The 15,792-nt window shown below is 38.1% G+C and overlaps 2 protein-coding genes across 3 annotated transcripts in view; one reads left to right on the forward strand and one right to left on the reverse strand.

The window, feature by feature from the left end:
* The window catches only part of col2a1a (collagen, type II, alpha 1a), a 28,800-nt gene extending 28,285 nt beyond the window's left edge, over positions 1-515 (forward strand). Inside the window, exon 54 of the mRNA XM_042491526.1 lies at positions 332-515. Within this exon, the coding sequence (XP_042347460.1) occupies positions 332-478 (147 nt within the window). The 3' untranslated portion in view covers positions 479-515. The remainder of the gene's footprint in view (positions 1-331) is intronic.
* A 4,385-nt stretch (positions 516-4,900) lies between these two features.
* Positions 4,901-15,041, reverse strand: aaas (achalasia, adrenocortical insufficiency, alacrimia). Of its 2 annotated transcripts, none has more exons than XM_042491896.1 (17): positions 14,908-15,041; positions 14,589-14,725; positions 13,205-13,332; positions 12,105-12,160; positions 11,903-11,994; positions 11,756-11,802; positions 11,021-11,119; positions 10,343-10,486; positions 8,630-8,750; positions 8,407-8,531; positions 8,038-8,098; positions 7,417-7,507; positions 6,552-6,645; positions 6,253-6,320; positions 6,062-6,143; positions 5,849-5,933; positions 4,901-5,130 (listed from the first exon to the last, which is right to left on the reverse strand). In XM_042491896.1, the coding sequence occupies exons 1-17, from the start codon at positions 14,981-14,983 to the stop codon at positions 4,972-4,974; spliced, it is 1,665 nt and encodes a 554-aa protein (XP_042347830.1). In that variant the 5' UTR covers positions 14,984-15,041; the 3' UTR covers positions 4,901-4,971. The 2 variants fall into 2 exon arrangements, with proteins under 2 accessions (XP_042347830.1, XP_042347829.1); XM_042491895.1 differs by having other exon boundaries at positions 6,552-6,648.
* Positions 15,042-15,792: the final 751 nt, after the last annotated feature.

Raw genomic sequence — 15,792 nt, forward strand, 5'->3', positions numbered from 1 at the left:
ACTCGAATGGAGAGTGGTGGGTTTGGCAATAGCAATTTCAGGGCTGTTTCTGGCTAAACAAAAGGTCTATCTATCTGAACTTGTCAGTGGCAAAAACAAGCACTTTTATTGGACGTAAAGTGATGGTATGCAATTGCCCATTAACGTTACTTTGTAGTCAACGCTGGACCAGTTTGAAAAACTGTCTCCATTATTCACTTAGACACAAAAACATGGGAAAATAGGGTTCACGTTGAAAAATACAGACGTTATCCTTTAGATAAAGTATCCGAATGTGTCTTCCACCACTGTATGACTGCTGTTAACACATTTCTGTTCTCTCAACCAACAGAAACATACAGACCGGTGGGGCAAGACTGTCTTTGAGTACAAAACACAGAAAACCTCCCGTCTGCCAATCGTGGACATTGCTCCCATGGACATCGGAGGAGCGGATCAGGAGTTTGGAGTGGAAGTAGGCGCAGTCTGCTTCTTGTAAAGTGGAATATCACAATGGCCCCCCAAAAAACACAGGAAATAAATAAACTCAACCATGAAAACATTACACACACACTTCCACAATAAAGAAGACTGGAAATTGTAAAAGAAAATTGTTTTTCTCTCACAACGAAGTGCTCTCCAAGTTGTACTCCCTGGATGTTAGCACTGAAGGGCACCGGCAATATCTGTACACCACACCTGCATTCTCTGTCAACCCGCTTCCTGAGATCCAGTCATGTTTCCCATGGCCCACTGTTGACGGGAATGAGTCAGAGCCAGGAGGAAGAGGGGACCAAGCGAACAAGTTATGGAGAACAGAAACATGGCTTGATGTCACTTATTTATTGTCTAACCTGAGTGGGCAGAGTTGAGGTAGGACTGGACGGGTTTACTTTGTAAGTAAGACAAGCCCCCTTTCCACTACAGAACAGCCGCACGACCTCTGTCCCAGTCCTACTCCACCTCCCTCCCTGTTTCCCTCCTGACACACAAATACGGCATTTTGAATCAGTGTAGACCAAAAATAAAATCATTAAAATCAGATCCAGGTGCTCCAGGCCTGTCCATCGTGAGCAGGAGTGAAACCTTTACTGTGTATTATAAATCCTTGGTTCTATTGTTGTAAAAGTCTGTGTTTATAAACAACCAGATGGTTTTATATATATTTCCACATTATGTGTGTACATGTGTCTTTATGCACACCAACACTTTTTGGAAAGTGAGGTTACATTCGGGATGTATGTTTCAATGTCCTGTACCCCTTGACTGCCCATCAGAGGAAGGCCCAGTTCTCAACCTCAAAAAAAAAAAAAAAAAAGAATCTGAGGGAAATTTGTTTCGCTTTTCTTATTGTAGTCATCCAGATTGTTTAAAGCTACCTCACTCTGAAAAACAAAGTGAAAATGTTAAATCTGAGCTGACAAGAATTTAGCTTTCAGGTGGATCTGGGGCTGAACGGCCATCTTTGCTTTGGGTTGCTCTCTCTTCAGAAGGTGCTATGAGTTCTGTAATTCAGTCCCCCCCTCCCCCCCTCCCAAACCCTAATTCCCACTAGCCTCACACCACACACTCACACTCCACCCTGGAGGAGGGGTACAGTCGGGTTAACACAGGGGAGACAGGGGATACGCGGAGGCCTCCTCTGGAGCCCCAAAAGCTGAACGTGGGACTCCAAGGACAGACGCTCACAACAAACCGGGGTGGGTTGTCTCTGTGTGTGTGTGAGGGCGTGTACATTTTTTTAATTAATTTTATTATGATCATTTTTTTGTTTTTATTTTGTTACACTTCTAATTGATGTAAATTGGAAAATAAAAGGAAAACCGAATTAAGAATGAAGCTGATTTTTAATTGAGTTTTGAATAAAAACAGAAATGGCGTGGGGACGTTTTTCTTCTCTCAACAGAACCATTCATGTGTGCTTGAATGTTTTTTTAATTATACTTTTTTTTCCATTTCATGAGGTCAGTTACTCTTGACTGTGAGTGCATAGTGTGCGTGTGAGTGTGTGTGAAAGTTTAAGATTGTGATGCAAGTGTGTGTTTTCATATGAGAAAATCTCATAACAACAGGAACTAAAGTACTGTATTCGTTGTGCGGTGTCAGAGTGGGGCTGGGCCTGATAACGGCTCCTGTTTGTCTGAACTAATAGGCATAAATAAAGAACATTTTGTTGACTGGAATCAAGTATTTTGTAGAGTAATGATGATCTGAATTACTGCGTCTCTCTCCGGTATGTCCTGAGAAATAAAAGCTTAACTTTAGCCTCCACAATGACATATTCTTATTTCAAATATAATGTAACCATAGCAAGCCAAACAGACAATTTCATACATAAGCAGATAAAAAAATATGCCTGACAAGAAAATACCGGTGATACTGTATGTTAACCCTTTGAAACCTGGGCAAATTGACTTGATTTCTTTCAAAAACATGGGAAGAAGGCAATGAGCAAGAAGACCCGAAAATCAGCAAGAAATTTGTTTAAAAAAAAAAGAAAAGAAGAGAAAAAAGAAAATGAAATAAAAATTAGAAACAAAAAACCCCACAAACAACCAAACAAAAACACAGGAATTTTTTAAAAAGGGAAAAAGTACCTAAAATGTATAATAATTCTGTATAATAAATATTAATATTATGATAGTAATCAATATAGCTTGATATTTTCATCCCTAACTTTTTCTAAATCTCCTAAGGTCTTGCGATTGCAGGACATTTCTTGCTGAGTTGCTGAATGACTTCTCCCTCTTTTTAAAAGACATCAAACCAATGTGCTCAGTGTTCAGTTTTTCAGTTTGAAAAAACTAAATCAGATCACATTAAAAGTAGATTTCCACAAATTTTAGACTTCAAAATTCTTTTAAAGGTCTTTAGAAGTACTACACATGTGAAAAATGTGTTTGAAAAGGAAGGAATACAGGAAGAACTTCACTCTGAGTAATATTTGTACCTGACAGTAACTATCAGAACACATTTAAGTTAATTTAATAATAACTGACGCCTTACATTTGAATAATGAATTCATTGTCTTTTCAGACTTTTTAAGGATCTGTTTTGGAGGTAGAAAAAAGTCATCTTACCAGACATCTGTGGCCGCTCCTCGTATCTGCTCGGGGCTAACGGGTCCCCTTACCGATACCGGTTTAACACAAACCGTTTCTCTGACCAAACCGTCTGCGGCTGACCGGAAGAAAACTGCCTGAAATAAAAACATTTATCTCTGTATCAAACCTATATACTCAAAACAATATACAGAACACACTAAATGGTCATGGTACGCTTTTTAAGACGATAAAAAAAACGTTAGCCACTACTAGTATAACACACCTGTATCTAAATCACGAGTTGCATTGTGGGTAACGTAGTTTTAACGTCCTTAGAAATTAAACAAATGAATAGCCAAAGTCTATCAGCTGTTAGTCTACAAAAATAAACAGTGTCACACTGCATACTAACAGGAAGTTACAAAATATGGTTGGCAAAGTGTGACTTTGAAAAGCTGCTGTTACTTATGGACATGTGTACTGTTATAGGCTATATCATACATCATGACGCTGCCCTGCTGGAAAAAAAACTGTTAAAAACCAGCTCATGCTGGTAGGATGGAGGATTGGGACCATGTTAAAGGAAAACTATACCAGATTTTGAGAATAAAGCCATGATATTAACAAAGATGCGATGAGAATAAAGTCTTAGTTTTAGGTGAAAAAAGTTGCAATTGTATGAGAAAAAAGTTGTATTTTTAGGAGATATCATACTACGGATATAAACATAATGCCAGCAACGTATTAACCATGTGAGAGCACAGTCAGCCTCCTCTGAGTGTAAAACTATGACTTTATTCGTGTAATATCTTAAGTTTATTCTTATAAAATTACTTCTTTATTTCTCTAAATATTACAGCTTTTTTTCTGATAACATTAAGACCTTATTATCGAAGTCTCAAAAAAATGTTTTTTTCCTCCTAAATGTGGCCCTAAAACTTCATTGTATGCTGATAGCTGGTATTAGTTGGTTTTAGCTGGTTGAGGATGGATCAGGCTACACTTTATGCATAATCCATGAGAGTAGACTGATTTATGCCCCTTGCTTTTCGTACTCCCCATCATGATACTGAAAATGATGCAAAAACATATCTAAAGCTGGTCAAACAAGTTGGTCTACCAGCTTAACCATCTTAAGATGATGAAGCTGTTTTTTGAGCTACAAATATCTTTCCTTGAGCATCCCTGAGCCGCTGAGGGAAAATACATGATCCTCCCTTCATCATAAATCACTGATTTCACCGTTTCTGGCTGTGATAAATGATGTGATTTTGAAGCTTTTTTCAGGAGAACATGCCTTGCAGGTTTTGGTTATTTGGAATGAACAAAAAATAGAACCATTTAAGTTAAATGCCCCGCCCCTTTGCTGCATAAAAAAACATAACTCCCTCACATGTGCTTAAAAAATTATATGGAGTGCCTCCCCCATTTTTCACCACCCCTCATAAATAATGAACAGTCCCATTGAGACATCAATTAAGTTTTTTTCCAAGAGTCAATACTTTTTGTTTTCCAATATTTTTGGAGCCATTTCATCCACCTGCCCCCAAATTAGTTTTATTTTTCTCAAAAGCAGCTGCTAAAATTGCACTATTGGAGAAGTAAATGCATTTAGTGTATTGGCTTTGAGAATGCTTTATTTTTTCTACACACACTTCGGACTAAAAACTACTAAGAATCAGTATTTAGTTCTGATTTGGACGTGGCTCTGATGCATCGCTTTTGATCCTTTTTCAAACTGACAGCTGGACGTTATTGAGATGCAATGCATAACCTAAAGGTCATTTCAGCTTTGGAGAAAATCTCTCAATTATGTCAATTAGATTAAAATGTTTTGAGAAACGGGGGGGGGGGGGCAAACAATTCTTAATTTAGCATGAACTTTACACGTTTATTGACAATCCATGATAACAACAAAGTCTTGTGAGCGTGTGATAGTTGGTGAGCGTCAGTCATGAATGAGTTCTGTGAAGAGCGACCGATTGGCAAAGTCTGCAGGCCGTTCTTCACGGCGTAGTGGTGATGGACTGTTGCCGAGACCAACATGGGGGACGCCAGCACTCAGGAAGTAGAAAGGCACGTGGGTAATTCTTCCACTGGACCAACACTGAGAACGCAGAGGGAGAAGTTTTGGGGGAGGTAGAGTACAGAGAGAGAAGCACATAAAGTTATTTACGTATCAGGGCGTCTGCAGAGCTCACAAAGTTAAACTGGAGACTTTTTAATACAACATAGAACACAACTTAACATTTTTTGATTATCATACTGACTAAAATATAAAAGTATGAAGGAAAACCAGGAAGGATGACATAGCCTTGAATTACTTATAATTAAAACACATTTTTTTTCAGTACTTCCTGGCAGTTTTTGACAATAATTCCTGATGATTTAATTAATCAGAGGAATGTTTCCTTGACCCAGATAGCTGGCACAAAGTATACAGACACAAAATAAGCAATTAAAAATGATTATTCACTAAGTTTTTGGCAAAAATCCACACATGCCCATTATCAATGAAAAAAATCCTGTCAACTGTACAGCAGCACTGACTGTTTTCCTCAGGTCTGATGGTGATGACTACACGAAAAAAAATTTTAACAGCCTCCCGTAGATATACACTGTGGCATCAATTCTACTTTTAAAAGTGAATAATGTCTCCCGACAGGCCGCAAACAAACAAAAATATTCATCATGGCTACATAGCAAGCAAAAGAAAATATTTTAAAACTTGTAATTTTGTTTTACAAGACCTGCAAAAACCCAATTTATGGCTGAAAGCATCACATTATTTACTTTAATGAGACCATTTATAGTGTCAGACTGACCACAGTGAGCAGAGCTCCGTGATGAAAGTTTGGGTGGAACTGCATCAGTCTCGGCTCGGCACCAAGCTCACCCTGAACAAAACCACTAAAACACAGAAACACCAGAAACATTCAGTACATGCAGATAGGATATGTAGAAGTACACTTGGAAATGCAATACCTTTAAACACTACTGAAGCTACACAAATATGAAACGCAAATAAAAGTACCAACCAAGGCAAAAGCTCAAATATGGGTTTGGTTCTGGTCTTGAACACGGCTATGATCGCAGGCCGACCTGCTGCTTGAGGATCACCTGAGAGAAAGGGAAGACAGAGACGCTGATGTGAGTTACTGAACTAGAAATAATATCACATGTAACTGATCGGGTTCATCAGGATGAGGAGAAGAAAAGTGAGGCAAACCTTTGAGAAGCACTGCGAGCCTCTCTCCTGTCGGGTCCCAGGCTATAGACTGGATCTCTCCTCCGACACTGTCAGACAAAGAAGACAGCGAGTGAGCGACACCAAGCTCGACTTTTCTGTTAAGTGGCTGTAATGTTAGACGCAGGCGGGGAGCCAAGCAGCAGTGAATGCTGCCTGAATACTGAATGAATGCTTCAAACATTCTTGTTTGAACCTTTTTTGGAAGCCCCACTTATCACTGTTTTTGATGTAGTTCAGCTAAAAGATGGATAATTAGCCATCTAGTTTAGAGCTCTTACATGATGTCTCCATCTGGTGTGTTGAAGGTTGTCTCTGATAGGTCGGCCACCACTGCTGCAGCCTGTGGCCCTTTTGATGTACATGTTGGTACGCCTGCTGAATAACAATGACATCATACAGGTCAATTTAAGTATCAAAACTCTTTAAAGGGACAGTTCACCCCCAAATCTATAATACATATTGTTTCTTTTACCCTTAGTGCTACCAGTCTATACTGTGGAGAGTTTCATGAAGGAATTATTTTCTTTCTACCAAACTACTCCCTACAACTGCGTCACTACACAGAAGGAGGCATGTATCTACTCATGGACGAGATGTTTGTGCTTGTGACAGTGGGAGATGTAAACATTAATGGCGTCCTCCTCAGCCGAGCTGTAATGTTGGCTAGCTCTGCAGCACTAAGTGAGCTCACAATAGATACGTGTTTCCTTCTGTGTGGTGATACAGTTGTTTGGTGTAGTTCAGTAGCAAGAAAATAGTTCCTACATGAAACTGCTCACAACAAGGTCTTATCTTTAGTAACCAGGTCATGATTTCTGAAGAGAAATTGCTGTTTAGTTTATGAAATGTTTTCTTTTTTGTTGTTGTTGGGGTTTTTTTGCGCTTTGAGCATGGCAAGCCGATCACCACATTTCTGCAGCTGATATCTCCAACACTCCGCAACTCACACCAAAACAATTTAGACTCATAAACAGCACTACAGGTAAGAGGAAAAATGTGTATTTTTGATTATGAGGTGACTGTCCCTTAAAGTACTAAAATAAGTTTTTCACCTAGGTTTAGAAAACACAAATTCAAGATGTAAATCAGTTCTCAATTACCAAAACATTTGGTTATTTTGTGTAAAAACTGCAGACAGATAACCTGGATAATCAGTGAAGGTCAGAGCGTAGATGACCGTCTCTCCCTGTACGCTGAACAGAAGTCGACTCCCATCTGGACTCCAACAGCCGGACTTACCAAAGTAAACAAACAAACCTAAATCCATTATCATCTATTCAAAACATGATTTAGAAAATGTCTGAATGTTGGAACAGTAATCTTTAGGGATGCATGATAATATCGATGCATCATCGGTATCGAAGATTTGGCTTGAAAATGAAACATGACAATCAGCCAACATGCTGATTTCTGCCAATATCAAACAATTAACTTTTATTACTGACAACGTGAACATTTACAAAACATCAACCTGAAGCTAAATTACGTTTCTTATTCTCCACATTGAATGAATATTACAAACATTGAAAATCATTGTATTTTATGTCTCCATCTGCTTTTGGTCCATAAGAGTACGCATAATATGATGTTAATTCCACTACAGAAGAGCTGATCACTAAATTTAGTTGGGAAAAAAGTGGATGTATTGATATCAGTATCGACTATCGGCCAAATGAGTTGTTATTTTTTGGTATATCAGATATCAGTAGAAAATCCAACATCGTGCATCCCTAGTAACTTTAAATCACAGTGACAAGTTTTTACCTGACAGCGCCCTTTTAAACACGGCCAGCGCTCACAGGTCCACATCCTGGTCTCCCAAACCCTGAAGAGAGAAACTGTTCTTATCTAAGTGTAAAAACACAATTTTCTGTCCACTTATTATCTTACAAAACCTGCTAAACTCCAGACTACGCCACTAATCCCTTACATGTTCATAAATATTCATGAAAGGTGATTAGACCTGTAATAACACAGCAAGAGGCCACTGACTTCACACACGTTCATCATGGCAGAAAAAATCCAGCACATATTCATCAGCAGCCTCACACGTCTTTCAAATAAGATGCACTATTGTAGCTCCAAAATGAGAGTAGATTAGAAACTTTAAGTGTGTAAAGTGTTGTCTCTGACCTGAACAGGGCAGACGGTGTCGAAGACAGGACATGGCTGCCATCAGGGGACCAGGACAAGAAGGTGACACCTCCTCCTCCAACACGCTGAAGTGGCACGCAACTTTCTGAGGCTACATCCCAAATCTGACAAACACATTGATGCCAAAAGTATAAAATCCCACAACCGTGTTTTGAATCACTTCCTTATAATATGAATCATACTCGAAGATGAAACCTCGTACCATCATTGCAGTGTCCGTAGGCGAGGCCGACGCGAGGAGGGATCCGCTCGGAGACCAGGCGATGGAAGTGACGGGAGAGTGACCGGGATGAGACAAAACTTGAGCACAACCAGACGACGGCCTGGATGGGTCGAGAGCACCAAAGAAGTCAGTGCAGCGCAACAGTGAAAATGAAGACCAGTTTACTTTTTTCAGGAAGCCATTAAAGTCTATTAACAGGGTTTCCACTGCCTAAAGAAAGAAGATTTAAGACTTTTTTAATGCCACTTGTAATGAAAAATAAGGTAAAATTTACAGTAACCAAAACTTAAGGAATATGTCATAAACTAACATCGGTTACTAAGATTCAAGAGAATTTAGCCAAATATTTATTGTGACATAAAACATGACTTTTTGGTGATGTTAACACAAGGGGCATTTGGTAATTTTTTTTCAAAGTTATCCATTATTTTGAGCTTTTTAAATGCAACAAAAACAATTCATGAAATCCTACTTCCTATGTATTAGCATTTTAAAGATGTTTGAAAGACTAGTTTAAGACCATTTAAGGCCTTATTTTTAAATTAATGAATTCAATGCCTTTTAAGACTTTTTAAAGATCCGTGGGAGCCCTGATTAAAAGAATTTCTAATTTCTATATCACATTTTTGTCAGTATTTAGCAATAATCCCTAATGATATAATATATCAATTAACATGACCAGGACCCAGATTAGATGCATAGAATTGATGGCTGAATTAACAAATAAGTAAATAATAAAACTATTTAAGATAAAAGTGACACTTTCCCATTATGAGAGGATGAACTCTTGCTCGTTATTATAGCTAAAAGCAGAGACAGAAGTCGGGTTTCCAACCAAAGTTTTAACTAAATTTTCAGAAAATAAGCAAAAAAAATCTGCAAATTTATGAGCTTTTCCTTCCACTACTGTAATACAAATATTGAGAGTTGATTCATAGGTATAAGCGGTGGGTGGCACTTATTTTCCAGTCATGATAACACTGCAGAGGAGGGCGCAACAATATGACGTAATTAAAAGAGCGACATTCAAAAGTCAAACGAATAAAGATACAGATGTATAATAACAAAGAGAACACTGGACAATGGAAACAGAGAGTTTTGAAAAAATCATATTACAACTATGTTTTGTTGAATGACTTTTGGTAACAGTCCTGTGTGCATAAATGAGTGTGTTAAAGGGCTCAAAAGAAGATGAAGCGAGCTTGCGTTGGCGTGTGATGGCACGCCAACGCAACTGTGCGTTATTATTTATTTCCTAAATCTGTTCCCATCGCACCTAAACATGTTTACCTTTTACTGATACACCAACTTATTCACCTCACCCAAAGGGTAAAAACATTTTTGCAATATATATTTTCTCCATCATTATTATGTTTGGCGTTTCCGGGTTTTATTATGTGCAAATTGAAAATGTGCATTAAAACAGGTAGATAAAAAATGCAAATGGTGTTTGCTCCAGTTCAGGTGGAGCTAACGGCAACACAAAAAAGAACTGAAAGGCCTGTTTGCAAAATCCAGTCACACATATAGTTAAGCAATGTCATAACATAACATTTAGCAACAAAATGCAAAACAAAAAAAGATGCAAACTTTTTAGTCCCTAAAGCTGTCTCTTGTTTTGTTTAGTTTTAGGTTTTTTTGGAGGGAACTGAATACAACAATTTTAACACATTTAAAGACATAGTTACATACCTGGTTGACAGTGAGCAAGGATCCACGTGCCAGACCAGTAAACAGTTTTGACAGGCAACGGCGAGGGCAGACGCGCACAGCGGCTTCCACTGCACTGCTGCTACACTCTTCTGTAGACGGTGCTTCAGTGTGGGAGTTGTGGCGCTGACAGACAAGAGTACAAAGAGAGACAGAGAAGTTCACGATACTGTGCTGTGCTGTCACAGAAGAAAGAACAAAACCCCTCTACGAGGCTGACACGGGCTCTGATTTCATGTTTGTGTTTGCAGACTTTCGAGGAGACATACAGCTTTATTACTTCTGCCACAGAGGTTATGTTTTCGGTTTGGTTTGTTTGTTTGTTTGTCAGCAGGATAACAGAAAAAGTACTGGACAGATTTTCATGAAACTTGGTGGAAGGTTGTAACATGGACCAAAGAAAAACTCATTAAAATTGAAGCAGATCTGATCACAGGGCAGATACACTTACTATTTCTCACTTTTGCTGCAAGATAGGGCATTTGGCCTTGGCAGAATAAATGCTATTGATTTAAAAAATCCAGTAGATGGTAGTAAAGTTCACAGAGACAAAAGAGATGACAGAAATACGATGACTCCACATCACAACCTAAAATCAAAGGGAGCAGCTTAATTCCACGAGCTGTTCTACTGGTCTTCTTCAGAGCTAGGTTACGTTACCTTTTGGGGTTGTAGATCTTAATGGAGTCGTCCAGTAGTGCTACTGCAAATTTATCTGTATGAGGATGCCAGGCAAAGGCTCGCACCACACAGTCAGACCTGGTAAAGCAGGAAGAGTTAAAGCAAAGAGAGTTTACTGAATATTAAAGTGAGCAATCTTACGACAAAAACATTTTTTGTAATTTTGTCATTAACTTCTGTTCAAAAAGGTTTATTATAGTACTAGGCTAATGTAATAATTTCAAGTCGTAGCTTAAAAAACACTGCAATTGATTACAAAGACCCCACAGTTTTACAATTATTAATGTAAAACTTAACTAATGATTGTTTTCGTTATCATTTCATTTGATTTTTATTTTCCACATTGATTCGTTTGTCCATCACAGTGTCCTGAAAGTCATGAAGTGTCTTGTGTTATTCAACAAACAGTTCAAAACTTTGAAGATATTCAGTTCACTTTCACTTAGGTCAAAGCAAAACAGCAGATCCTCATATTTTAGAACATGGATCATTGGAAAATGACATAAAAGTTTATTTAATTGTCAAAATGGTTGCGGGATAATTTCTCGTTGATCATCAAAAAGATGCCAATTGTTGCAGCTCTGCAGTTACAATAACATTAAAAACTGTTCCTCATCAGCATGTCTGCTCATGTTCATTCATAACAAATAATATCTTCAATCATTTGCCCTTTCAGAGAAAAACTAAACTGCAGATTACAAAGCTGCCACTTACCAGTTCAACACTTGCGAAAATTCGGCAAGCATGTCCTCACTGCTCATCTATGGAACAAATGACAAACGGGAAATACGTAAAATCATTACAACAAACATCTGGAAATTAAAAGCATTGCTGTCAACAATACTTTAACTAATAACTTACTGTGAGGTGAGGAAACAGGGAGCCGTGAAAGGACGAGAACCATCGGAGCAACGCCAGGTTGCAACCAGAAATCACCGACAGCCATTTAGGCACTACAAGATCACAAGATACAGAGTTAGTGTAGAAACACATCAGTGGGAAAATACTGTAAGAGCAGGTGATTATTGTATGTATTAAAGCAAATCAGAAGATTCTGGCATACCCTCTGTATTTGAGTTGGTAATTTCTTCCAGCAGTCCTGTGAAACCGCCATCCCGCCTGTGACGGACAGAGATAATTTGCACAACATATCTTTGTCTGTGAAAAACGCTGGACGTGTTATTGATTTGACAGTACACTGTGATATGACGATTTCTGATACATTATTTAAATACTGAAACAAACAGTGTTGCATGTTTTAAAAGTTGTAAGTAATACATTGGGTCCAACTCGAAGGGCGGACTGAATACCGGGTGCGGCTGCAGAACTGTTCTGTTTACTAACCAAAGGCTGTATTTGGCTGATATAAACTGATTGCATGCAAGCATTTTAAGTTTTATATGTTTATATGGACAACTTCAGATGATAAGATAAGAAAGCAGCGATGTTTAAACCTTCAGCGAGTACACCAGTGTGTACAAAATGCCATAGATATGTTTGAGGTGGTTTCAAACTATCATTTGTTTAAAAGAGGGCACTCACAAGTTTATTTTTTCAATTATAAAAAATGTCAAATTTTGTAGATTTCTTCATCATAATTCTTTAATAAGTAAGGGATTCCAATCAATACTAACCTCAATAATCAAATACTGTGTTTGTCATGCCATATTGACACTGTTAATAATATATACAAGTTATATTACATCCAGTTGCCAGCTAATAGGTATATCTAGCTAAAATACAGTGTAATACAACAGTCCTTGAATAAATTGTCACAACGATTGTAATGTTTCTCTATAAAGAAGCTGATTCAACTGAGATCATTTCGCTGACTGAAAAAACACCTCACCTTATAATGCAGTATAGTTCAACAGCACCACAAACTACAGCCTCCAAAATAATCATAAAGTTGCATAAAAAGTTGCATCAACAATATCTCACAAACAGTTCAACAAAAGCAAAATTATAATATTCATAAAGAGAGAACTAACAGCAGGATTGTTGTATTACACTGCAACATTTTTAGCTAGGTGTACCTAATAGACTGAAAACTGTATCCGCACAATGTACTGTGTCACTGTATACTGTAATTCCCACACCTAACCTGTGTGTGTGTGTGTGTGTGTGTGTGTGCGCGCGCGCGTGTGTGTGTTTATTACGTACCATGCTGCTGCACTCCTCATCCACAGTGTCTCAGAGTGGTCTAGGAAGGCCGCCTTGCTGCTGCTTTCTGTGCGACTGTGGAGCTTCAGAGACTCTCGGGGGAAATACAAACTCAGAGGACTAGACTCCTGCAGAAAGCACACAATTATGTAATGAACCTTTTTCTACAGGCTGCACAGTACAAATACATGAGCAGATACAGTGTATGTTGAGATGCACCTTCTGGCACTGCATTATACAAAGAAACAACTGTGTAACAGTTTAACGCAACACATTTCAACAACCCCACAAACCTGATCCTCCAAAAAGATGAATAAACACACCGCTTCAACAAACACTGAACATAAAATAAAATATAAAAGACAATAATGTGCAAAAGTCAGCATCCTAACCAGACAATGAAGACATGTAAATAAAGAAACAATATTATTTTATATTGCAGTGTAGCACTAGTTAGTCCTGGTATTGAAAAGGAAAACAAACACACATTATCAGACTGTTTTTTTAATGCAAACATAATCCTGTTTTGGCTGCTAAGGTTAGGGACTGTTCATTATCGATGAAAGGGAGGGAGGTGTTGTTTAAAGGGGGAGGCATGTTAAATATTTTGAAGCACTAGGGAGGGACTTATGTTTTTTTTCATTTTGGCTAAGGGAAGGGGCAACAGCATCAAATGGCTGTATTTTGTATTTAATTTACCGCATATTTTTACAGAAAACATGCCTACTTCCACAGGTGTGGAAGGCATATTTTCTTTAAAAAATCCCTTAAATTACATAATTTATTATAGCCCTAAACTGTAAACACAGAAATTATCCTTGTCCAAACTGTGGCCGGTCCTTGAGCACATTATTAAGGATGAATGCTTCAGTCAGAGAAACCAAACATAATTAAGGCAAAGCTTACATAGTGATATTTCACCAAAATCACTTTGTTTTACGTGTCTCATTTCAAATTTTGCTAAAAATATATTTTTTACACCAACTGACCAGAATGCACAAGAGCAAAACACCAAAGCATTTTTTCAACTCCACAATATCGTCCTCACCTTTTAACTCATAAGTTTCAAACATGAAAGGTTTTTATGATTTAAAAACTAGTTTATGGTGGAGGGAGGGTCATGCATTTTCCAAAAGTCATTCAGGGAGGCTCAAGGAAAAATACTTGCAGCTTTGGAGAAGGTAAAAAAAACAGGAGTCACACCACAGCCACTCCCTCCTCTGATAAATAAAGAACAGTCCCTCACGAACATGTTTACACTTTGAAACACTGATAGTCGTGCTGTGATTTTGGACCATTGTCCATATCGACCAGACGTTTAATCAGCGGGTCGTGAGAGACTTTAGTTCAGTGTAAGCGGTCTGTACAGTGACCACCGTCAGACCTGTTTGAGTCGGTCCTCGGTGGCTCCTCCTGACAGCAGCTCGTTGTTGGACTCGCACAGAGTGGTCTGTCCGGGCGGCAGCGGAGGAGGAAACAACGCCAGGGAGCACATCCTCAAAACGGTGGACACCGCGAAACCTGAAAACATAACGTGTGTCAGTCATGGTAACGTCGTTGATGTCATGTTTACATCCTCACAGCGGACTAACCGCCGGTGAGCTAACGGTTAACGTTAGCTAGCTGCTTCAAGCTAACTAGTTTGATATCGGCCTCGTTTTGACAACAGGAACAGTTTTCGTCTTAAAAATCATGAAAGTTACCTTTGAAGCGTGTCCTGTCTCGTGTAATGAAGTCAATTATGCGGCGCTGTGTTTCTAAACACAAAATAAAGTACATGATACGTTTCTGTCACACTTTCGGTTCCCCAGGACTTCAAGTGAATCGCGCCGTGTGAGCTACGGAGAGTCAAAGGGACAAACAGAGCGGAGTTTGGCTACAGAGCGCTGACGTGCTGTCCCCTTCAGGACACAGAGAGACATCACATCCACACTGAGCTTAAACCACGGATGTGACTGTGTTTTAGAGTTTAGATACTTTAAGTTTATTAGTCATTTTATTAAACTAATACAGATAACTTTTTGTCACCTGTATTATTATTATTATTAATAATAATAATAATAATAATGATATCGTGGTTGTTGTTGTTGTTGTTTTATTATTTTATTCTTATTACATTACTTTAGTTAAGTTATGTTTAGTTTAGTAGCCTATAGTTGTATAGCAGGTTAGTATAGCAGGTTTCGCACTAAAGTGCTTAACAAAGACAGACACATACAAGCATAGAGACACAGAAGGGCATAAATGAGTTAAATAAGATCAAAATAGAACAGTTTTGAACACAATTTAAACCCCGGAGTATATGTATATATGTACAAATGATAAATTTGTACATATATACATATGTTTAAAAATTTGTATAACTGTGTAATAAAAAATAAGATAAAAATAAAAAGTGTCTGATTATCAGAATCAAAAATACTTTTTTGATCACCAGGGGGATTTATTACAGTCAGTCTGATGTAAAACCTGGAGAACTATAGAAAGTAGAAATAAAAAGTATGAAATTAAGAAATAAGCAAAAATATTAAGAATAAAAAAAAATGGATCAATAGATATGTAATATAAGAATAGAAAATATGCGCCTT

Source organism: Plectropomus leopardus, chromosome 8 (genome assembly GCF_008729295.1).
Source record: "Plectropomus leopardus isolate mb chromosome 8, YSFRI_Pleo_2.0, whole genome shotgun sequence".
NCBI lineage: Eukaryota > Metazoa > Chordata > Actinopteri > Perciformes > Serranidae > Plectropomus > Plectropomus leopardus.